A 25,692-nucleotide genomic window follows, 5' to 3' on the forward strand; every position below is an offset into this window, starting at 1 on the left:
TCTGCTCAGGTGAGAGCCTGCTTCTCTCTCTCCCTCTGCCTGTCACTCTGCCTACTTGTGCTCTCTATCTCTCTGTCAAATAAATAAATAAAATCTTTAAAAAGTAAAAAAGAAAATTTAAAAAAATAAAAGAATAAAAAACCTCAGATTACAGATACAAAGTAGAAAGCAAAAATCAGCTATGACCCCACTAGCCACTGTCCTATAAGCAGATGTGTGTGGACACACATTAATTTAAAAAACTGACTATACTTTGAGTCCATCGGATATACTATAATGTACTATAATTCGCTTAATCAGTTTTCTAATACTGGACATTTAGGTTATTACTAATTTTTTTTTTACTATTTAAAACTAGTAGTGTGTGATAAACCTGCTATAACAATAGTTCTGTTTATCAACAATTGTTGATAAAACAATCAGGAAAAATAAAGAACAAAATCTTAGGAGCTTTAGCTAAACTCTTGGTTAAGGTGCCCAGAAAGTTTATGAAGCTTCATATAGTGGTGAAGAAAGTTCATGTAAGTAAGTCCTTGAGCTTTTATCTTCCTGAGAAAAAAAATAACATTATTTAGTCTGATGATATGATGGGATATAAAGTAGCTATTAGGCTTTAAGTTTATTTGCAAAGGGTGAAGAAACTTTCCAGTTGCCAAAATTAATCAAGACTCATAAATGAAACAGAATTTCAGATGGAGAACAGACCTATGGAGAAATACATCATGTTTCCACTTTCTCGCTGTTCAGTGAACATTAAACAAATATGCATATACCTTAATAAAAAAGTATACTTTTGTTCCACATCTTGGTCAGTTCGTAATCCAGAAGGAGAGGAAAGACAGGGAGAGAAGGAAAGGTAGGAGAGGGAAGAGAAGAGGAGGAGGTGCTGAGGTCAGGTGGGGGAGAGAGACAGAGGTTGACTGCAGTTTTCCGACAGACCATGAGCCTTGGGAGACAGCTGTCCCAGTGCTGTGGTTTGTGTGCTGGAGGAGTGAGGAGTGGGTGTAAGAGAAATGAACCACAGCACTTCTGAATCCTTATCTTTCCAAATAAGCAATACAAACTTGATTTTAAAGGGAGTTTTCATTTCTCTCTAAAGTTTGGATAATCCAAAGGGCTGCTTTTCAAGTAAGCAATCAAACAGTTATATATTAAGATACCAAACATGTACTTAGAACAACGTCAAGCACAGCAGGGAAAGAAAATACACACAAAAACGTGATCCCAAGTACTCAATTAGCTTATAATTTCAGTTGGGCAGCTGAACAGAAGAATCATTCAAGAATAACCTAAGGGAGGAGAATAATCAGTGAATGTGAAACCACATTGTAAGACCTGGACTCCAAGTGCTCCTTGAAGTTCTAAAGCTTTCGATGATTCTCTTCTCTGCAGAGTTATAAGAGGAGGTACTAGGAGGAGTTGTAATTTTAAAGACTGAACTGAGACTTTAAGATGAGTGAGGTTCTTCACATTCAAGAAGAAAACTCTCATTTCTTGATTTTTAAAGTAAGGCACTGCAGGCCCAATGTACAGGGCCCTTAAATGTTGCAATTGACCATTGCATTTAGGCAACAAGTGACTGTACTTGCCCCAGAGGCCACCGTGCAGTCATGCAGAGAGACAAGCAGGAGGTGTAGACCCGCTTTGGTCTATAGCTTGGAGCTGGGTGCTTTTTGCCTGGATGGAGGAAACAATGATGGGAAAATGTCTCCACTAGACTTTTTAACTAAGGGCCTGGTTCCTCTGGTCTCTCAGTTCTCTGATTACAAACCAGAGATTGAGACTGATGAAAAGCAGTATTAAGAGTATGGAAACAAATACTTAGTAGGAATAATATTATTAGTGAAACCAACACATTGCATTCTACTGCTGAAGTGGGAAAATTAAACTGAAATAGGAAAAAAAAAAACAAAACAAAGACCTCTGCAATATAATGAAAGAGCTTCTAGCCAGGAGAAAGGACCGATGGAAGCCGATTACCAACTGGACATGATTTCTTCACTTTCAAGAATTTTTTAAATTCACCACTAAAAGAAAATGAATCTGAAGTTGGGTGAGGAATGAGAAATCAGAGTTAAATCAAGCCTTGACCTTTGTGAAATCTTTATACTTAAACATTTTCTTACTTTTGTGTAATTTTAAGATTGTGTAAGACATAGCGGTAAGAACTCGTTCTCCTTCAAAGATGTAGATATCCCATATTCTGAGGTTTAGTGTAAAGGGAGTCTATAATTAAAAACAAAACAAGATAAGATTAACAGCTCACTCTTGTCTGGTATTTATAATTTTATGATTGGGTTTTGTAAAGAAATACTCACACGATCAAGGAAACATTGAAAAAACCATTTCATTGTGTAAAAACTTGTGTAGATTTCTTGAGAATCCTGAAAAAAACAAAGGCTTCAAATTTCTCGATTGCAGTAAACAAGATATGACAATCTAATACTAAAAGTTAGGAAAGCTGTTGGAGGCAGCTGTCAAAGCTAAGCACAAAACCGTTTCATCTCAAATCTTTTACATGCTGGAGTATTTCTAGTTTTTTCTCCTCCCTCCCTCTCTTTCTCCCTCAATCTCACTTTTGGAAATCACCTTAATAATAAATCCTTCTCCTGTACGATGGTAATACAGCATTTTGATTCTCTATAATATATTTTACAGTGAAGCATCTGTGCTTCACTAAATTATCATGTTTTATAGTAGAGCACATGTATGGTTCACTAAGGACGAGTCTGTATGACCCTTAAAGTATTTTTGGTGCAATAAAAAGGCCTCCAAAATTACTGAGAAATCATATGTCTTTAAAAGCTGCACCATTTGTATAAATCATCTGCAAAGAAATAGTTTGATTTTATGAGTGAGGGCTGTGATGGTTCATCAATACTAAATTCCACAAATCTCAAGCTCTTCAAACACCTGGGAATTACAACTGCATAGTAAATGAAATGGATAACACTGCAAATCAATAAAGTAATTGGGACCAAAGGCTGCACTCAATTCTTCTAGCTTTGTTCTTGATGTAAGTGGGTATAAGTCGATGTCCCATCTACCTACCAAGTGTTGCTTAAGCTTGGATAGAAATTTATTCAGTATTTTTTCATGATGTTCTTGAAACCTCAAGAGTTTAGGAAAACCTTGAACAAAAAAGCCTAGAATACAAACATAAAAACAGTATTTCATAAACAATAGTAACAAAAACCCCTCTTTCAAAACGCAACACATTTCTTTCATTTTTAACTGTTAGTAACAGCAAAAATCCAGTAGTTACTAAGATACTTGTCCTCCCCACCAAGGAAATGATTGTGTGTGAGCTCTGGGTAATAAAATTTGCAATCTAGTACTTATTTGCTAAAGATCTCCTTCAACCTTATAAAAATATAAAAGAGAACAGAGTATTTCTGAATCAAAAGGGAAACTTAGAAACCAAGAACAAAAATGAAAACTGAAGCCATTTATCAGGACTGTCTGTTCTCTTCAAGTATCTTAAAGCATATCTTAAATGTGCAAAATTTTTTATAGGTTATTCTAACCTTGAGGACTTATTTTGTTTTGTTGTCAATACGCTATGTAACAAATATTTTACTGCTTTTTTTCAGGTTTACTCTAAAAGCTTCATTAGTATCATGTCTCCAAAGTTTTTATCACTTTTTAATACCTTCTGTGATGTTCAGCTAAGACATAATGACACTAATGATCGATGTTATATCAGAAACTGGAGTTTATCCCATCTCCTTATACAACAGAATCTCTAAGATCGCTAGGAAGTAACTAATTGTAAATGGTTAAGTTAGTACCGATTTTGTGTTTCTAATTCACGGACCTTTACGCCTATTCTTTCTTATGAGTTTCCTTTCAGAGAGTCTACGCGATCCATTAAAAAGGTCATACACTCAACAGACTGATCATTTCTCCACATTAGTTATCTTCACCCTGGGCTTTATGTAGCTTTGACAGATGTTAAGAGCTGTCCTGTGTTTTTTAAAAAGCATCTAGGGAAGTGCTGTGTGTTCCACAGACCCTTCCGGTATGTTCATGACACGTGAGGGCTTCTCAATCTTTCTAACGTGCTTTCTAAAGAAACTGGGTTGGTTTGCTTGATTCATTCCTTCTGCCAGATTGATTTGATCTGGGAATCCCATTTTTTCTCCCCACAGAACATCTGCTTCCTAAACAGTGAAACTGTGTTCCTCCAAGAACCCAAGAAACATCCTTTATGTGTAAAAATTTCCAGAGAGAGATTCTATTTCTCCCATAGTAACATTTTCTGATGTCATAAAAAAATATGCACGTACGTATCTATCTGTGCCACGTTCATGGTCAGTTTGATAGGAAAGGGAATTAGAAGGATTTCAAGAAAAAGTCTCATTGTGAAACAGGCAATGCCCTCAGTAATAAATACTAGCTCAAGGAGAGCTAACATTACTTCACTTGTTAGCAATAGCCCAGGCTTGATATTTTAAAATCTCAGTTTCTTCAGCCCTCACTTTATTCTGTACATTTATAAGTGACATCACTCTCATGTAAAGGATGCAAAGAACTGAGGAGAGCCTCGGTGAGAAAACTCCACGGGCAGACCTACAAACAAATATCTCTAAACACAAACATCACCAAAATCGCGACCCAAGCTGCACCGTGAATGCAAATATTAGGATAGTAAAATCACTATCAATTTCTAGATTAGACTGGTGGCCAATGCCGAACATAAGCTATCAGGTGTGTTCAAAAGAAATGACGTTCCTAGACTTGGGCAGTTTCCCCGTCATTACACACTACTGAAACTACAACATCCCTCTGCACTTCGCACACAGACCACAGCACCATTCATTCCATGGTAAAGCAAAATAAAGGTGGATGAGGGGGAGTTATTCTTCTTCAAGATGCCTTTTCAAATGATACCGTCGGATGGCAGTTCGATACCATGCGTCTTACCTTTGGAGTCTCTTGATGGGATGCAAAGTGTCCAGAAACAGTTATCAGTAGTGGTATTCATTTAAAAAATATTCACAAGGAAAAGTGAGGGAGATGGCGAAATGCGTGTGTGAGCACGCGCACACACACACAAGCACACACACACAATACCACCACAAAAACCACATGGTAAGAATGTGGAAATTAATAAACTACAGTCATAATTTTGAAAATGTTAAAATATCACTATAAACACGTGGCAGGCTCCTCGCGACCTAAGGCTCACTTACAAATGGAACTTAGATGATCCATTCTTCAAGTGATTCGTGTTAAAAGTTTGTTTTTAACTTGGTATTATCACATGGATGGCACCGGGAAAATAACTTTGCACTAAATGGACAAATGCCACTTTTATTTCCCGAGGAAGATGCAATCCAAACTTTAAAGCTTCTGGTATAAGCTTGGCAGATGGAAGGGAAAGGTTCTTAAAAACCATCTAACTTGAAAACCAAAAACTCATGCAAAATAGTGAAGAACCCACGACATGTTAGCAGCAGCATTTTATCGTAAAATGGAATCAATTTTATGGCTAGAAGAACCCAAACATGCATTTCACTGAAATGATCACTGCATGACAGTCTAAAAGTCTTAGTCAACAGCATCTTTTATTTCTCCAGGTAACAGAGCTTTCCTAAATTCCTCCAAACCTACATTAGTTTCTTTTGACTGGGGGCAAGGAAGGAAGGATTTCAAAATGCCAACAGTGTGCCCTGAGGTAAGCACAAAGGAATATAAACACTGACTGACTGAACGGCCCCAGACATCACGTTTCTGTGCTTTACCCGACCACGCATCTTCCAAAGTTTGATTCTGCTTTAATAACCTTTTTCTCCCTTCCTTGTTTACTGCTTTTGGTAAACTCCAGGGCTTTCTTACCATGCATGGCATGTTTGGGGCCCGAGAATAGTTTGACCAGGGCCCAGAAGGCATCTTCTTCGTTCATATACATAAGGAGCAAAGCTGTGATCTGGCTCATCCCCTGACAGTATCCAACTTCCTGAAGATAAATGAGAACAAAGAAACTGGGGATTTTAAGATCCAATCACATGCATACACACATGAAAAACCTGCCCACCCAAACAGCCAGAAAATGCCTGAACAATTAAATAACGGACCAGTCTATGGATAAAGACTACAGTTTCTACAACATTGAGCTACATCTCGTTGAGCTATACATCAAAAATAAATGTAGAACTGTGGACCAAGTGTCAAGCTACATGTATTTTTGTTGTCCCCTATTCAATACCATTATACCTTCTGTAAAGAGGACGAATAGCTTATTTTTCCTTTGTATATATTATTCTCAGTTCAGTATTCCCCCTCTTTGTTCAAATGCTGCCAAGTTTCTCTCCTGCTGCAGCTCCCAAGTTGCTGTTTTGTCACCTCTGATTTCCTAGCCCTTAGAGAGACACATTTTGGGATACCCAGCCAGTCCATGTCCCTTCTCTGAGAACTGCCTACTCTCCCCAAAGTCCCTGCTTGTAATGTGGCCTCAGAGTTTCTTGTTTGTGCCCTATGAACCGAAGCTGATGGAGCAGAAGAGGTCACTTGACCCCAGGAGAACAGTTAATTGGGCACTGCTAACCACATACTCTCTCCAGGACAGCTGTAATCAGATGGTGAGATGGCATTTAAACAGAATGGTCATGTTGAGTCTGTGGGTGCAATTTCAGCCATGGGAAAACCGAAAAGTAGGCAAAGAAAGCAATCTGGTGAGAGAAACAGTGGAACAAGCAGTTTACGGAGATAATCAGTTACCACGTGGCCCCAGAATAGAAGAGCTACAGAGTGTGTAGTATTACTTTCTCAGCGAAGGCTTCTCACTTTCCAGCTCCATGTCCCATGAGGCCCAACTATTGCTTCTTTTCTATGAAAAGGCCTTTAATAACTCTTTTTTAACTTGCCCTAATTTGAAATTTCTTGTAACTTAGAGGTTTTAATAGAAATTACACACTCAAGGTTCAAGGTTGTCCTGCATAGAACCTACTCAATAAGCATTTAACATCTGCATTAGGTTCAACACTAACTGGTCTCTCCCCAAATTATCATCTCCCCCTGAATGATAGGTATGTTAAGGATAATATGTTCTATTATCAGAACGTTTACTTTTAGCCTACTCTGAGGGTTAGCAAGTAGCTACACAAGGTCTCCTCTTTAGCCCTCGCTGAGTAAACAAAACGTGACCTTGAAACGTAAACTCCCAGCGGGTGATGAAGAGTGAGCAAGGGTCAAGCAAAAATTTATCTGCCCACTGACTTCTTAAAACTTCTAGCCCTCCTCACTCTCCTCACAACTGTGTAAAATAAAAACAAGGTAACAAATAACACCACAACAGAATAATTCAGACAAAGGAGGAAAATGAGAGCTTCACTGGTATACAGTGGTTTTTCCCGCTTCTAAATCAGCTCTGTTCTGAGATCCCAAGATCACCAGAGAAGCCTTGAAAAGATCCACAGGGGCAGGGGTGCCCAGAGAGTTCCCCCAGCTCCTCAAAAAGACCTGAGTGGCTGTGCTCTGACTTACCGTGTTATAAATAGAGTATGCAGCGAGAACATGGAACAGTGACTGTTGCCTAGAGAAAACAAAGTTCATGTTGAATACATTTTAGTTATTTCACATAGTTTTAAAATTACAAACTTAAAAAAATGAAGTCTGCCGGAAAACAGATAATCCAGACAAAAGTACTACTGTAATAAAGAAATGATCCCAAGCTCAAATGTACACAACACTCTGTACAGTCTAAATTTAAGATTTATTTAGATTTATATGAGATTTAGATGACATTCTTTTTTTTTTTTTTAAAGGGGGTGGAGGAGCAGAGGGAGAAAAAGAATCTCAAGCAGGTTCCATGCCCAGCACGGAGCCCTGTGAGGGGCTCGACCTCATGACCCTGAGATCATGATCTGAGCCAAAATCAAGAGTCAGAGTGAAGCCTAACCAACTGAGCCACCCAGGTACCCCCGACATTCATTCTGATACAATTTATACCAAAAAACCATAAACGGCTTCACAGTCTCTTCAATTTGTTATCCTCCTTCCAGTGAAGGAGGGCAACCACCCTCACTGAAATCCTCCCCATGGGAGCAGGCAGCCCGACAAAACTGCGGAGGCCCTGGGAAGCCTCAGTGACAGTGGCGGCTAGGCACGAGGGCTGCGGCATCCTCTGGGAGGCAATGTATGCTCTCCATCAGCCACAGTATCTAGTGCTCTCTTCCACAGCCAGGATGCTGGGGTCCAGGATTCAAGGGGCAGAAACGGGGATGACTCTATCCACTATTATCCCTAGTGGTCCACTAGCAAAATGTTCACTTCCCATCCCATCAGCCTTAAGCTCTGCTGGTCCAGGACTCCTAGTTCCAAAGGGAGAAATACTTCCATCAGGAGACACAATGATTCCACTGAACTGGAAGCCAAGACTGCCACCCGGCCACTTGGAGTTCCTTGTGCCTCCAAATCAACAAGCAAAGAAGGAGGTGACCGTACCAGCTGGAGCAAATGAGCCTGATAACGAAGGAGAAACTGAGTTGCTACTACACACGGAATTTAAGGAAGAGTAGGCCTAGAACGCAGGAGAATACTTGGGGTGTCTCTTAGCACAGTGTGATTAAAGTCCATGGAAAACCATAGCAATCTAATTCAGGCAGGACTGCGATGGTCCAGAATGAAAATGTAGGTCACCCCACCAGGTACAGTATCATGACCAGGTGCCTGTGGAGGACAAAGGGAATATGAAATGGGTGGTGGAAATCAGTCATAACTACATACCCAGCCACAGAAATGATTATAGGGGCACCCGGGTGGCTCAGCTCATTAAGCGTCCCAACTTTGGCTCAGGTCATGATCCCAGGGTCTTGGGATCAAGCCCCACACCAGGCTCCCTGCTCAGCAGGAAGCCTGCTTCTCCTTCTCCCTCTACTCCTCCCCCCTGCTCGCTCTCTCTCCTGCCCTCTTTCTCTCTCTCTCAAATAAGTAAAATCTTGTTAAAAAAATTTAAAAAAGAGAGATGATGATTATAATTTTTGTGAGCATTTCTTCCTTATTTTGGTGTAAGTTTATACATATGTATTTTAAAATATTTGTTTTCCTCCTTCCTTTTCCCTTTTCATCTAACATATTAGCTATATTAGACAGACGTATTATTAACAGTTAATTTTATATTGCAGTGTTTAAGTTTTAGAGCGTCAAAGCAAAAGAGTAAATATCACCAAGGACTTTGTATCCTCTTGTGGGGATAGGGTTAGACTAGTTTCAGTCCAAGGCTAAAGAGTTATTTCATGTTAGGTGAAGTATGACCTTGTATTAACCTGTATTTGGAAACTGAGTTGATAAGGATGTACTATAATGGTCAGTACACCATTGGTGTCACCCTGGCTAGGCTACAGCCCCCAATTATTCAAAAGCTAACCTACATGTGGCTGTAAAAAAGGCATTTTGTAGATGTGATTAAAATCCATAAGCAGGATTTGACTTTAAGTAGCAGAGATGATCCTAGTTCCTAGATCGTCTTGGTGGGTCTGATCCAATCAGGTGAAAGGTTGTAAGAGCAGATGTGAAGCAGCTCTTCCTGTGGACAACAGCTTGGCTTATGCTCAGGAGTTGCAGGCTGTCCCTGCTGGTGGCGTGTTCTCCAGATACGGGACTTGCCTAGTCAACTCCTGCTACCAAGCCAGTTCCTCTCAATAAATCTCTGAATACACATCTCTTACTGGTTTCTGTTTCTCATGTTGAACTCGACCAATAAAGAGGTCAGCAAAACTACACTGCTCATGCATAAACTGTAATACTCATTGCAGACATTCACTCCTCATCTGTTTTAGTTTCAGCTGTGCATTGGGGTCAAGTTCATAGGGATCTATTTGTCTCTGACCTGGTCCTCAAACACAACTTCCCATTTCTTCACTAAGATTTTAATAAAAGTAGCTACTACATTTTTAAGAATTCCCAGATCATAAAATGACTCTTTGCCAACCAAATACCATCTACTATGTCAAAGGCTAAAAAAATTAAGTGAACCTAGACACTAGGTTTCACACAACACGGACCAAACAATCTGCAAAAGCTTAAACCTTTAGGACCTACATCAAAATTATAGTTCACACAAGACATTCTACTCATTCATGTTTTAAGTGAACAAAGACTTTGATACTCTTTATAAATGCCATTTACATTTCATCACATGAAAGTTTACTTACTTAACACCGTATCTGTCTCTAAACATAATATGGTCCCTAAACGTGCGGTTGACATCAAGGTCTATCTGTCTGATATCAGGTGAACAACCCCGGGCTCTGTGTTTTAATTTCTGAAGAGAAAAAAGAGGGGAAGAAAGCACATTTTTAAGGAAGTCAGTTATTGAAAATAATTTTCATTAAAATATGAAATCATAAAATAATTCTTATTAAAAAGCAGTCTTGGTTTAGGAAAGCCACGCCTGTGGTTCACCAACGAACGTGGAAAGGCACACAATGAAGATCTTCCCTCCCAGCCATGTCCCCATCTCTCCCACATCCATCCCTTTCCCTCTTCCCACTACCTTTCCCTTCCCATCTTAACAATACAATTCAATTTTAATTAGGAATGAAGTACTTTTCGGAGTCTGCCTTGATAAGACTACGTAAAAGCTCTTCACAGCTAAGCCACAGACTCTACTAGGATTTCTTTTTTCTTTCCAGCACAGTATTTTTGTTTTCCTTTGAGCTAATCATTGCCTTGTTTCTTTTTTTTTTTAGGTTTTTTTTTTTTTTTTTAGATTTTATTTATTAGAGAGAGAGCAAGCACAGGCAGACAGAATGGCAGGCAGAGGCAGAGGGAGAAGCAGGCTCCCTGCCGAGCAAGGAGCCCGATGTGGGACTCGATCCCAGGACGCTAGGATCATGACCTGAGCCGAAGGCAGCTGCTTAACCAACTGAGCCACCCAGGCATCCCCATTGCCTTGTTTCTTGATCTGCTTCATTGTCTACAGGCTTGTTGCTAATCCGATCCCAAACTCACTCCTCGGGCGCTGGAAAATTGCAATGGAAAAGGTACTCTCTGATTTCAACTTCGTGCAGATGTCTCTCCAGAGCGTTCAGACCCGCTCCAGCCTTGGGCTCCTGGACCTCTGGGCCTGCTGCACAGCTGGGGTCTTGGGGTCCCCCTTCACCCTCTGCTAGGCCTTCCTTTGCTTGGGTCCCCTGTCCCCTGGGTCTCACGTCATCTTCTTTCTTGGTTTATTCCCTTGTCCCGGAGAAGCACATCCTCTAGTAGCCCCTGTGGAAGGGTGTATGGAAGATAAATTGTTTTGAAACTTCAAATGTCTGATACTACTACCTCCTTCTTACTCAACTGTTGGGCTGTTTTAGAATTCTAAATTGGAAGATATTTTTGCTCAAAAGGCACTGCCTTTACTGTCTTCTAGTTTCTAGTGTCACCACTCTAATTCTGGTTTCCTTGTACGAAATCTGCTTTTTCTCTAGACGCTCGTAGGCATTTTTCTCTCCATGTCCTGAAACTTCACACTTTTGTGCTTGATTTGTATCTATTTTTATCCACAGGGCTGGCACCTGATGGATCTTTTCAATCTTATAAACGGAGACTCACGTCTCTCAGTTCTGAGATTTCCTCAGTAATTCCTTTGTCGATTTCTTCATCCCTCCTGCCTGCACTACCACTTCCTCTTTCTGGAACTCTTATTATTACAGTGTGGAATCTCTAGCTGTCATTTAACTTTCTTGTATTTTCTCTATTATTTTCCATTTCTTTGAATTTATCATCTGCTTTCTAGGAAATTCCTTCAATTGTTACTCTCAAACATCCTCTCAAATCTTTCAGTTCTATTATAATTTTTTATAACTAAAAAGCTCTTTGTTTTTCTCAAAGGTTCCTTTTTATAGCTTCTATACTTGCTTTATGGATGTAATACCTAGTTTGATCCCTCTGAAGATGCTTGTGATCATTCTTCTAAGTTTTCTTCTTGCTCTATAGTCTGTTTCTTACACGTTTCTTTTTTCCATTTGTTCTCGTGTGTCTTTCTGTTAGCTCCTTTCCTCAAGTGAACAGCGGTATTTCGCTGTCTGCTTCTATTTAAAAGTAGAATGCCAGAAAGCTGATGGTGAGCTCTGTGTGCGGAGGTGGGGCTTCACGACTGTGTCTCCACTGCAGAGTGATCCGACGGGGCGGTGTCGCTGGGGTTCCCCTGGAGTCAATGTCTCTGGGTTTATGTCCCGCGGCTGGGCAGATTCCTCAGAGACGTTTCTTCTGGTCTCTGGTCAGGAAGACAAGCACCTGGCCACCAATGTGCTGGGAAGGAGGCCAGCACGCCCGCAGCTCAGGATACGCAGTTCCTCTGCGCCCTCCCCCCGGGGAACATCTGGGTCCTCTCCAGCCCAGAGGCCCTCTCATTCATTCTCTCCAAATGGTAAACCTTGGACTTGCGCCGGTGCGGGGGTGACGTCAAGGCTCTAATTCCTCCTGCGACAGACTCTGGGCCACTTCCACGGTTCTGAGCTTCACCTCAGCTCCCTGAGGCACTTGCAGTTGACAATTACCAAGGCTCCTGGAGATTCTGAAATCAAAATCAGGCAGCCAGGGTTTCCATTTTCTTGGGTTTGCTGAGTACAGTAAGTGTCTGTCTGGTTTCCAGATACTGGCAGCCATCCTCTCTTCTGTTTCTTACTCCTCATGGGCTTTGCCTTTACAGAAACTCCCTGCTGTCAGTTTCATGGCATTTCAGGGGACGGGAGCTGAATGAGGATATTTAATCTCCCAAGCTGAACTAGTTATAAGAGATTAAAATGTATACTAATCTATATTTAACCACGCTAATGTATAATTACGCATCCATATACATATATTATACTGACTTGTGTTACCATGTGCTGGTGATACAGATCTCTGCCTGAATCAACTCCAATAAATACATATGAAAACATAACTGGCTAATTCCTGACTTTAGCTGAAAGCAGGAAGCAGCAGGCTATCTGGAATATGGGTGTCTGTGTCAAGGGTTTTGTAACTATGTGTACTTTCTGTGTCTTGAGGTGGGAGCTCAGACAAGGGCAACTTCTGTAGCTTTTAAAACCATGAAGAGTAATCACAGTATAATTCAGAGTGCTAAATACACAGGAAAATATTTATAATATTATACAAGAATCACACGACCACTAAAATATTACTGTATACTATCGCTGATAAAAGTCGGTCCAGAAGATATTACCAAAATTTAGTTTAAAAATGGTAATCTGTTCATATTTGTTCTTTTTTATTTTTTTTTAAAAGGTAACGGGCAAGTAAAGAGGTTTCAGTTATTGTTCTACAAGCCTCCTGTTAATAAATGAGATGTCAAAACATAGAAAGAAAATATCTGACAGGACATGATAAAATGTTCTTTACAATAAAATTTAGTTCAAAGGCAGAAAATCACCCAAACACACCTACAGTATCAGTTTCTCTAGAGGACAAGATAATCCAACATTAAAAGGCCTCAAGACAGAAGCAAATTTCAGTTAGCAGATAAAAAATAGTAGGTCAGAAAGATTATGTCCTAGAATATTTACCAATGAATGTACAGAATACAGGAAATCGAGCCTATTTCTTATCTTAGTGCAAGGAGGTAAAGTAGCTTCTAGTTATCTCTGAGATTGGGTGGGCTGAGACCCATGAGCATCATAATAATACAAGAATATACATTTTATTTAAAAAGAAATAGGATCTAGGGAATCTATAAACCTGAAGTGGAAGGAGAGTGGAAACCATTCACATGAAAGCTCCACGGTATTGTGGTTCCTTTGGCCAAAAAGATTATGAAGCCCCAGGAAGGCCATAGGTGAGACTGTTAACCACAATGGACAGAACTGCCACCTGTGGGCTCTACCACGACACACACAAGTGACACTGAGGGACACCTGAAAGAACAGGAGGAAGTGGCGGATGAGAGTGCCAGCTCAGGACCAGCGACAGTCTCACCCACCCGAGAAAAATCTTAGTAGTTCTCTTCCTCCTCAAGCTCCCACCTGAAGAGAGCAACTCTGACCATCTTTGGAGAGACAGAGTAAGAAAGGAAGACCACCAAATAAGGGTGCCAGGAAAACTCAAAGAATACAAATTTAAAAATTTTTTTATCAAAGTGTTAGAAAAAATAACCCTTAAAAAAGTATTGGAAGGCAAGTCCTTTCTTTTGCTATTGTTACTGTATGTCCGGCATTCACTAAATAGATCCCTCATGTCAACCAGTGCTGGCATCATTTTATTCCACGTAGAAAAGGTCTAAAAGATTGCTGAAAGCGGAGTTCTGCTATAGAATGTGTGCTGGACCTGATTTGAAAACAGGGTCTCCGCAGATGTCTGAGTGAAGATGACATATGCTGGATGAGGGTGGCCCCACGTCCGAGAACTGGCGTCCGTATCAGGTCAGACACCACAGACATACAGACACACACACGGAGAAGGCCATGTGGGGAGGGAGGCAGAGAGCAGACTGAGGCAGCTGAGAGCCCAGGAGTGGTGCCAGCAATGCCAGAATTTAGGAAGAGGTGAGGAAGGATTCTCCCCCAGCCTTGAGACCATCTAGGGACCTGCTGACACCCTGGTGTCTGACCTCCAGCCTCCAGACGTGTGAGAGAAGACGGTGCTGCTGTTGGGAGCCACTCAGTTTGTGGCACTTTACAGAGCCCAAGGAAACAAAAACAGCATGCGAAAGAAGAGTAACTGTCTTCTCTCATTAATTAAACAAGAATTTAATGAGCACCTACCATTTACGACACTCTGTGCTAGGTGCTAGGGTTAGATTTTTTTTTTTAAGAGACTTTATTTATTTATTTGACAGAGAGATACTCAGCAAGAGAGGGAACACAAGCAGGGGGAGAGGGAGAGGGAGAAGCAGGCTTCTGCTGAGCAGGGAGCTGGATGCAGGGCTCGATCCCAGAACTCTGGGATCATGACCTGAGCCGAAGGCAGACGTTTAACAACTGAGCCACCCAGGCACCCTGGGGTTAGATTTTATATGTTCTCTCAGACACCATTTTCAATACTGGCTTTAAGACTATGATACTAAAAATGGGCGCCCGGGTGGCTCAGTGGGTTAAGCCGCTGCCTTCGGCTCAGGTCATGATCTCAGGGTCCTGGGATTGAGTCCCGCATCGGGCTCTCTGCTCGGCAGGGAGCCTGCTTCCCTCCCTCTCTCTGCCTGCCTCTCTGTCTACTTGTGATCTCTGTCAAATAAGTAAATAAAATCTTAAAAAAAAAAAAAGACTATGATACTAAAAGCAAGTACCTAATCAATAGACTAAAATAACTTGAAACTCTAAAACTCTAAGACATAAACTCATAGTCTGTGTAGGGCCCAAACAGCTAATTTAAAAAACCTTTTAGACACACAAAATAAGTGACTCTTTAAATTAGCCAGTATTTATTATCTTTCATCTTGATTAAATATTACACGCACAAACACATTACATGAAAAAGGAAAGAAAATATCCAAAGTTCCTTTTATAATTAGTTTTGAGTTTAAATTATAAGCAATTTTTCTTTCATCCATTTTATTCTATTTATATTCACTTTCTGAGGGACACATATCAAAAAGATTTTCAGATAATCATTCCTTTCAAAGGTTACTATAAATTTCAGATTTAGAAAGGAGAATACCTGAGATGACAAGGAGGTAAAGATAATGTATTACCTAATTTAAGGAAAGCATTACTGATCATTGAGTTAAAAGTTTGACCTTTGATTAACAAACAACAATACCTAGAGATACCTACTGGTCTTGGAGAAAAATTCTTTTCTCACACCCAGAAGCAAACAGTCAACCACATATAGGCAGCTGTTGGATAAACTGAATCCCACGCTGTTTTCCCACAAAGTCTAGAAGCAACACTGTAGATCGTAGATCTCTTTTTTTTTTTTTTTTAAGATTTTTATTTATTTATTTGACAGAGAGAGATCACAAGCAGGCAGAGAGGCAGGCAGAGAGAGAGGAGGAAGCAGGCTCCCTGCTGAGCAGAGAGCCCGATGCGGGGCTTGATCCCAGGACCCTGAGATCATGACCTGAGCCGAAGGCAGCGGCTTAACCCACTGAGCCACCCAGGCGCCCCATGTAGATCTCTTTATTAACACTACATGGGGGGCACCTGGGTGGCTCAGTAGGTTACGCATCTGCCTTTAGCTCAGGTCATGATCCCAGCGTCCTGGGATTGAGCCCCACATTGGGCTCTCTGCTTGGCAGGGAGCTTGCTTCCCCCTTAACCCCCTGCCTACTTGTGATCTCTCTGTCAAATAAATAAATAAAATCTTAAAACAGAACACTACATGGTACACATGCAGCTACGGTCAGGAGTTAGTTAGTCCATTTTCCTCATGAATATGTCCCAACACTGGTCATTTCAAGTATTTGAAAAGCACTGGACACTTACTGACTGATACAGAAAGTATCATTTTTCCCTGAAGTATTTGTTCACAAGTCAGGAAGTACAGGGCACTAAACCAAACAAACAAGAAAATAATAGGCTTCTACAAATCAATGTAATATCATTTTACTGTAACTTCAAATGACATGATATCTTACATCACCTTGAAAGTGAAGAGAGATGGGTTTTACTTTTCAATTTCAAAATAACAAGTTAGCTTTAAATACTCACACTATAGAGGTCTCTTGTTTCTTCTTTCATTTTAGGGATCTCCAGAAGCAGAGCCCAGACCTCACCTCTGAGCTGGAGTGGGATTCCTTTGTAAATTCTCCTATGAAACTTATTGAAATAAATAAATTGATGGTTATAAATGACAAAAATCTTAGACTGAGCCCTCAAATCAACTAATTAATACCTGTTAGTCCTTTCTTTTCAAAGCATCCATGATAACTGATACATTTTGACATGGGACACTTGGATCCCATCATCTCGATGGGGGGGAGGCACACACACAGGCCGGCAGAGTACACAACAAGGAAAACATTAAGTACGCCGAGTACATGAGTATTTTCATATGGTTACAAAGGTGCTCCTCACCCAGCATGACAGCATGATCAGTGCTCTTTTTTAAGGTGTGAACATCTGACTTACACACTCCCTGTTGATATAATTAACTAGTTACATACTTTCTTCCTTTTCCCCCACACATCTAAAAGGCTTCAAATAGCAAAAAGATTTCCTTGTCCCCGAAGTGTTTTCATGAGAGTGTAGAGAATAGTGTAGCCCTAATATCCTTTCCAGCGGCATCTTCTCTCTGGGGCTTTCCAGAGCCTATCAACGTAACATAACCTGTCTAGCTCACGACTCGGCTAAGGTCCCCCCACAATCTTTAGTTCTCTCCCCACTCCCGAACTCCCTGTCCCTCCTCTTCCCTCCACACCTCTACCCCATACTCCCATCTTCCTCTCCTCTTTTTGATTTTGGCAGTTCTCCAGGAATAACCTGCCATCGCTTTTGAATGAGATAAGGAATAAATCATCAGTTTTGTCAACTCTTTGGATCCTTGTACACTGTCACTCTATGAATCCTAAGACTCCATCTGCTTCTCCATCTTCCTATAATTGTATCCTTTCTCCTCAAAGCTATATATTCAAATAACATACAAATCTATTATGGTTATTACAAAGTTGTGCACAATAAAACTTTGAAATTTAAAAGAACATGTCTAAACAAAGAAATGACTAAACAAATTATGGCAGAAACCTTGGGGACTGAGGTAAGAATAGGTACATAATTACCTTCATGATCAAAATAATATATTTGAATAGAATGGCTAAGAAAACAGGATGTAAGTTCTAGTAATTGAAATGCTGAAAAGTTATGAGTTAAGAAGCAGAGTTTCAACTACTACTACTCTATACTACCTCACTTTTAAAATTTTTTTAATTTAAAGCTTCAGAACCTAAGTCATGGTGTAGTTTTATAAACTGATGCTGTGATTTAGAATGAGTAACAATGTAGAACAACTCTTGAATTAGGTAATTCCATATGAATGACCTTGAATTAGGTAATTCCATATGGAGTTCTGGCTTTGTTCTTTTGGTATAAACGCACTATGCCTCAAATTTGAAATTTCAGTAGATACTGATTAGAATCCTGGAAGTTTTTTAAACCCATGCAGTAGCTCTGACTGGAAGAATACATACAGAAAAGTTCTGTGTAAACCAGACTCTGCTATGTGCAACATTTCCCACATAGAAAAACAGCTACCACCTTTAATTGCAAACTGAGTGTCATTTAAAAAAAAAATGAATTTAAGATTTATGTTCCTAAAGAAAGTCTGTCATCTACATTCATTCCAAAGTCGTAACATTTACCATTATACTAGAAGTATTTTCAACTTATTTCCTGAACTTCTAAAGAAGATACTCTACTTCAAGCATCCAATATGAGTATCAGAAGGTGTGGAAACTACTACAAAAGTGAAAAGTGAAAGTTTAATAACCAAGTAGAATACGATGATGGTGAACAGATTAACTTCGATGGACTTGAATCTCCATCAGGCTGATGTTTTCAATGAGTAAAACAAGAGTTCTGACATGTCTTTCTCATACTATATTACTTGAAAAGACTTCAGACATTATTTTATTGCTTTTAAACCAATTCTGTATTCACCAACTATATATGTCTATTTTTCATCTTAAAGTATGTACATTTTTTTAAAAAAATAAATTATGATTATATCAATAAGAAATAGTAGGGGCACTTGGGTGGCTCAGGCTGCCTTCAGCTCAGGTCATGATCCAAGGGATCAAGTCCTACACTGGGCTCCCTGCTCAGCAAGGCACCTATCCCTCTGCTTGCCACCCTCCCTACTTTTTGTGTTCTCTGTTGAATAAATACACAAAATCTTAAAAAAAAAAAAAAAAGAGAGAGAGAGAAATTTCAGGTAGAAAGAAAAAATTAATGGTCCCAGTGCTACTCCAGGGCTAGAAAAATGAGGCACAACTTTTACTGGGCATTTACTATATGTAGGAAACTATTTTAAACTATATATAGATGTTTCTCTTATTTAATCACATCAACAATTCCATATTTTATTATCCCAATTTTACGGATGGTGAAAGTGAATCACAAAAAAGTTATGTAATGCACCCCCAAGGCACACACACGATATCACCATCTTTTAGCAAAAGGTATTTATTTTACATTTTATAAAAAACAAAGACCATCTTTCCAAGACCATTTTGCATGTAGCTAGTACCCACTGTTCCGCTCAAGTGAACTTACTAAAATACACAGATCAGAAAAGCATTAAAATAATGATAATGAAACTGTATTTAAAAGGTAAGCATAACACAGAGTTGTCAAATCATTATGCTGCACACCTGAAATTCATGTGAGTGAATCATGTGAGTGAGTCAACTCTACTTCAATTTTAAAAAAAGGAATATAAAAAGGGATGTATCTGGAATCCAGCTTTAGGAGGCAGTGAAATAAAAAACATGCATACAAAGTCACATATACCAGAACAAGGATTAAATTATGAGACCTTAAAATAAGAATTTTAAATTATGAAAAAAATATAAATTATGCCTACTGTTTTTCTAATGCAACTCTTACAGGACAGGAAGACATTATAGAAACATAATTTTCAACCATCATAGAAATTTTGGAAATTTTGTAAAACAAAGCAGGAATTATAACAAGTGTGACATACACAAATAAAATTGCTTCTTCTCCAGAACAGTGTCCAGTTTACATTTGCCGAGAATCCTTCAACTGACTGAGTAATACCTCATATTTTCTATGATAGCCTGTAATGTAGGCAAAGTGAGTTCTTTCAATGCTGGGAGACCATGGCACTGAGAAGTGGCTCGCCTCGGTCAAAGAATTTCTCCTCTTAGTCCTATTTCAGGGCACTTCTGCCAAATCCCACAGCCTCTTAAGAGATCACAGCTTTAAGTAGACTTCAGCAGCAGCAGGTGATAGGTGTTTATCCCAACTCATAAATGAACATCGCTCATTCATTCTAAAAAGGAACTTGGTAATGACTGCCTGATTTGTGGCCAACACTTACTAGGTAGGTGCTCTGGCTAGAACATGAAGAAATTCTGTGGAGCTCACAGTAGTGGGGGGAAAATTGGTATGTAGGCAGATAAACTGATATCATAAACTGATAGCCCTTTATTATAAAATACTCCCTGCTACAGAGCTGGGCGTCACACCCTGATGGGAAAAGTCGGGACAGAGACAGACTCCCCAGAGGGGGCCAGAGTGGGAAGAGGAGAACAGTAGGCACTGCACTGCCTAAATGTGCACGAGCCGTTAGCCCTTCTGTCACAGGACACAAGAGACTGGAGGAGAAAACCGGAAAAAGTTGAGGAATTAAGCTGTTGGGGTGAGGGCAGTGAACGCGGTGGTTACCTTGAGGCTGTACGAGAAATACTGTATCCAAGGAAGGGAGGGATGAATCTACATGACAGAGTTGGGGAGGATCAATACCGAAGGACCCACAGGGATTTGGCAGGAAGGGGCAATGCGAAGATGAGGGTGAGGAAAATAATGAATCCAGTAAAAATGACTTTAATAATAAATGTTACGCTAACACTTTGTGATTATTTATTAGAAGCCTGCATATATGTTTCTATATCAATTTATTCCTTGCCATACTATCGCATTTTCCTTTTTTAATATTTTCTTTGTTTATTTGCCAGAGAGAGCGAGGGCGCACAAGCAGTGGGAGCAGCATGGGGAGCAGGGAGCCTGTACCATCGCACCCCTGGAGAGGAACAAGCTATTGTTAACATCCCCATGTTATGGATGAGAAAATGAAGATGTGGAACAGTAACGCCAAATCATACAACAAACAAACTATAGAAGAACTGAAATTCAGTTAGTCTGATTTCAAGGACCACAGTTTCTGGTTTTGTTGTTTTGTTTGTTTGTTGTTTTTTTTTTTTTTAATTAACATAGAATGTATTATTTGCCCCAGGGGTACAGGTCTGTGAATCATCAGGCTTACACAATTCACAGCACTCACCATAGCACATACCCTCCCCAATGTCCATAACCCAGCCACCCTATCCCTACACCTCCAACCCCCAGCAACCCTAGGTTTGTTTCCTGAGATTAAGAGTCTCTTATGGTCTGGTTTTGTTTTTAAGATTTGTTTATTTATATGTGAAAGAGAGAGAGAGCATGAGGGGGAGAGGGAGAGAGAGAATCTCCAGGAGACCCCCATGCTGCTCATGAAGGCTGACACACAGGACTCGGTTTCACAACCTGACCTGAAACCAAGAGTTGGGCTCTTTACTGACTTTGCCACCCAGCACCCCCAGACAGCAGTTTTAACAACCATGATACAGAATTTCTGTATGTTGGATTTAAACAGCATTTTAATATTCTAAGTTTAAAAGTAGTACCTTTAAAATCCTGTTATAAATTTTTTTAGGGGTATGATACATAAAATCTTGAAGAAAAAATAAAGTAAGGTTCCCTGAAATCTACCTTTTGCTTTTAGTATCTCTGTTCCCTCGCCAACAGAAACAAGTAATTTATTTCAGTCACCCAGATATATTTAAGCATCCATCAACTAAAAAAAATTCCACTGACTGACCTAACGTTTCCAATAACTCTTTCTAACGTTAGTGATTTCACAGTAGTGACGAATGTGCCAGTCCACATCACATGCCGGCCCGCGAGCCAACTTTGCAGCCAACCCAGAAGGGTTCCATCTGGGGGACTTTCAACACCCCAAGTGTATTACCAGGAAACAAGAGCTCGTGCTGAGCTGCTGATCTCTTTACCGCCTCTCCGTTTTCTTTGCACACCCCTGTTCCATTAGCGTCTCCACCTCGGCCTCCAGACAGGCACGAGCCCCTCAAGGCCAGATGTGAAAAAAGTTTTAAACCATACACAAGGCCCTATTGGCTCTTATAACCATATTCTATTTCCTTCTGACTTTTTATTGACAAACACCAAAGGGAAAGCAAACATGAAAGATGGTACAGTTAACGAGCCTTCGAGTGTGGACGTGGGACCTCCTGCTGCGACCAACAATCTGTGTGACCTTAAGAAATTTATTTATAAATTTGGTGCCTCCATTCTCCCATCAGTAAAATAAAATGCAAACTAATATAAGGTCCCTTCAATTACTTGACTTAAAAAAAGGGAACAAACTTTATCTGTCATAGGTACTCTGCTGTGACATAGCTTAGACACAATTATACCACGACTAATTAAATCATAATGTCTCCACTTAACAGAGATGACTTCATTTAATAGACTGTATTTTTTAAACCCAGTACTATTAAACCAGGGGCCATGAGAACTGTGAGACACAGGCAACACAAACAACCTTAATGGAAACTGTCTTTCATTAAAGTTTAGATTCTAAAGATTCAAATATTCTTTATCACAGCTATATTTTAATTTCAAGACACTTTTAGAAATTCCTTTGTATTACCATTATATAAGTAAGGAATCTGTGGACAGAAAACTTTCACCTCCTCTTGGAAGAGAAGAAAAACACACGCTCCTTTTTTGTTTTCCTCAGTGCAATTTAAAACGAGGTATGAATTGAAAGCAGCAATTCTTTTAGAAGGTACATTCTGTTGCTCACCAAATTGGACCATATATTATCAAATAATTCCAGCATTATAGTTGTGAGAAAGTGCTTTAAAATTATACATCAAGGAAACTGTTCTGTTAAAAATCTCTCTTACTGGGAACTACATTAGCCAGAGTCATTGTCAGAATAATGGCAGAATTGCTCATTTTTATACCGGCTTATATACTTTCACAGATATATGTATACTCGAGGAGAACATAAAGCCATATAAATCTACAGATCTCTTCTTAGAAGAAATATTGAGATGAAAGTGGAGGTGCCGCACATCAACATTTACCCTGTAATTACCAGTGGAGCAATCTTCCCACAGACATGGAGTAAAGTAGGCGCCAACTTTAGGCCACTCTGGGAGACAGCATGATAATGAACAAGGGCACAGATGTTGTAACTAACATTCTACTTTGAACGGATTCCTCTCAAAAAAACATCTTGAGTTCCAACCTAATGCTCAAACACACTTAATAAAACCAACAACCTCAAAACGAGCTTACTCCTGATGAAAATAAAATAATAAAAGAGTCTAACAGACGTTAAGTAAGGATATTTTGGAATGCTCAAAAAGAAAAGGGGCACTAGTCCTGTGAGATGCCCTCTGACAAAAAGATTTCCATGGTTGAGTAAGTTCCACTCAGCTTAAGGTCTGTCTTGAAGGTGTGATCTCCCTGCCACATGTTACAATAGTAAAGACTCTGAGGAGTCCTGTTGTAAAGGACTTGACTTTGCTTCACTTGGGTTAGCTCTGGCATTCCCAACTTTATTGAACTAGAGACCTTTCCTCTTTTAAGAAAAACTTCCACCACCATGAACTCCACAGCTTCCCAATATTTAAAGACTTTTGTGATGAGTGGCAGTGACGGTAATAGATGTGTGTGTTACGTTTTCACTGGTTTAAAACTCAGCACCAACTCTGCAGGGCAAAAAGATTTTGGAAAGACTACTCCTGCTTCAGGGAAAGCTTTCGAGGCCAGCCTTCTTCCTGAGCAGTGTGACCTGTGGGTATAAAGCCCGGAACTGCTGCAAGGATTCTGATCCCAGGGGGAAGCCAACCTCAAGGTAAAGCTGGCACTGGAGAAGGCAGAGAAGAGAGAGGGAGCGACACTACGTCACAGGCAACATGATGGAACGTCTGAAGCGAATCACTCCTGAAACCATCCACCTCCGGACTAGCCGGACATCCTCTAAAGTGCTGAAACCGATCTGACCTGGATATTCTGTTATAACGTAATGACTCCTAATTTGAGTCATCCCACTAAATTAAATTCTACTGAAAGTTTTAGAAGGAATATGAACACGAATACTTCTATAATTTAAAAGAAACTTTTATTGGGACAATCCACATTGAATTTGTGCAGTTTCAGAGAGAAGTAACATTATTTTAATTACCTTTTCGGTGTTCTTGTATTTTTCCCATCCTTTTAGCATTTTCAACCACTTAGTAGTTCTTTCAATTTCCAGTTGCTTTTGCTAAAATAAAATTGAGATTCATTGTTACTGTTTGAGGCTTCATACTTACAAAGTACAAAAAAAGGTCAAAGAAAATGCTGCTTAAAAAAACCTTCTAAAACAGTTAAGCACTTGGATTGCAAATACACTATCTAACTTTAAAAAGACAGATAAGTGATTATAGTTGTAGCAATAGTATTCCACAGCTGAAGTTAAGATATATGGGAGATGCTCCAATGGGACAGGTAAAGAGAAAGGAATTGTTTAAATTTTCTAATGCTTTTAAACTAATCACTGAAAACCCCATGTATTCTACAAAATCAAACCAAAAGGAAGTTCTAAAATATTGTGCAATATTTTTTATGCAGCAACAACAAAAAAAAACAGCTTAAAATTCCATTCTCTGACATTTTCCTGAATTCTACCATCTTAATGTTTTCAGTGATGGAGATGATTCTTTAAAGGAGAGCTGGGTGTTTGTTTTGTGGAGCAAGTGATATCTACCTAGCAAAATGTTGTGAAAAATTTATCCAAAGTAAGTAAGAGTTGCTGTCCCAAATAAAGTTCAGGGCAACTGTCTTTGACATTGATGGTACTGTGACAGGTATGACAACACACAGTCAGAAAAGGTGACCACAAGGTCACAATGCAAGAAGTAGTCAAATCCAGCGAGGGATGTTAAAGAAGATAAGCCCTAAATGAAGAACTGTGGTTTGCTGAAAGAGTATTAGAATTAGTATTAGAATTTTTATCACGTGCAACGCGGGACCGAATATTCCATGAAGCATGGATAAATGTTCTGAGACAGTACGGCACCATGGGTGGCCTACAGTAGTTCTAAAGGGCTAAAAAAGGAAGCATCAGAAGATGGAGCTGGAAATGTAGGCAGGGGTCTTGGATGTCACACCAGACTGGAACTGGAGCAAAGCTGGGGAATAGGGATGGTGGTACAGAAAATGCTTCTTCCTTCCTTCTTTGCCTTCCAGGAGAAGGAATTTTTTTTCCTAATTATTTGGACCTGCTATCCAATCTCTTATTCACTCTTAAGGTGGTAAAGTGACTTGTTTAATTAGTAAGTTTAGAAAAAGGTCTGGGCATATACAGCTCCTCTGTCCCTATGAAAGCCTGAATGCTCAGAAGGCACATTTGTACTCCATCCTTTCAGACCAGGGAAAACACCCTCCTCAGCCAAGAAGTTGGCGGTGACCTGTCTGTGACCAGGTGGAAGGACTGTCTCCTACCAGGCTTCCGAGTTAGGGTGCCCACATCTGCCACACACAAACCTGCATTCTCCCGTAAGGCCTGGGTGCCCCATGAAGACAGACACGTGAGCGTTTTCCCCAGTCCCTGGAACACTGCCAGGCACAGAGCAGCGTCAAACTATTTCATTTTCACGAAATGAGACCAATGTGATCGTTTCTTATGAGTGAGCTGAGATTTCGCTATTTTGTTAATTCCTAATGCCCACATTTTCTTTTCTGGAGGACTCTGTAAGTCTAAATAGGTCTATGAATCAAAAACAAAGGAAATGAAAGACTAGACAGCACAGAAAACAGTTCTGAAGATCTACTTTATGCTCAAAACGGTGTGCTCGTTACAACCCTATGAAGTACGTACAATCATCTCTATTTTACAAATAAGGAAACAGAAGCACAAGGTGGCTTATTGGCTTTCAGAGTCCCCTATGTAGTAAATTCAAGTGCGAAGAGTGGGTCACAGCCAGGCAGTTTGGCTTCAGGACCTGCCCTCTGAGCCACCACAGCGAGGTCT

At 39.9% G+C, this 25,692-nt stretch overlaps 1 protein-coding gene across 3 annotated transcripts in view; it reads right to left on the bottom strand.

The window, feature by feature from the left end:
• USP6NL (USP6 N-terminal like) overlaps positions 1-25,692 on the bottom strand; it is a 171,640-nt gene that overhangs the window by 25,039 nt on the left and 120,909 nt on the right. For all 3 annotated transcript variants that reach the window (XM_047740866.1, XM_047740865.1, XM_047740864.1), the window contains 8 exons: positions 23,863-23,943; positions 16,578-16,685; positions 10,158-10,267; positions 7,489-7,537; positions 5,842-5,962; positions 3,052-3,146; positions 2,319-2,384; positions 2,127-2,226 (listed from right to left, as the gene is read on the bottom strand). In XM_047740866.1, the coding sequence (XP_047596822.1) occupies positions 2,127-2,226; positions 2,319-2,384; positions 3,052-3,146; positions 5,842-5,962; positions 7,489-7,537; positions 10,158-10,267; positions 16,578-16,685; positions 23,863-23,943 (730 nt within the window). The remainder of the gene's footprint in view (positions 1-2,126; positions 2,227-2,318; positions 2,385-3,051; positions 3,147-5,841; positions 5,963-7,488; positions 7,538-10,157; positions 10,268-16,577; positions 16,686-23,862; positions 23,944-25,692) is intronic.

Source organism: Lutra lutra, chromosome 8 (assembly GCF_902655055.1).
Source record: "Lutra lutra chromosome 8, mLutLut1.2, whole genome shotgun sequence".
NCBI lineage: Eukaryota > Metazoa > Chordata > Mammalia > Carnivora > Mustelidae > Lutra > Lutra lutra.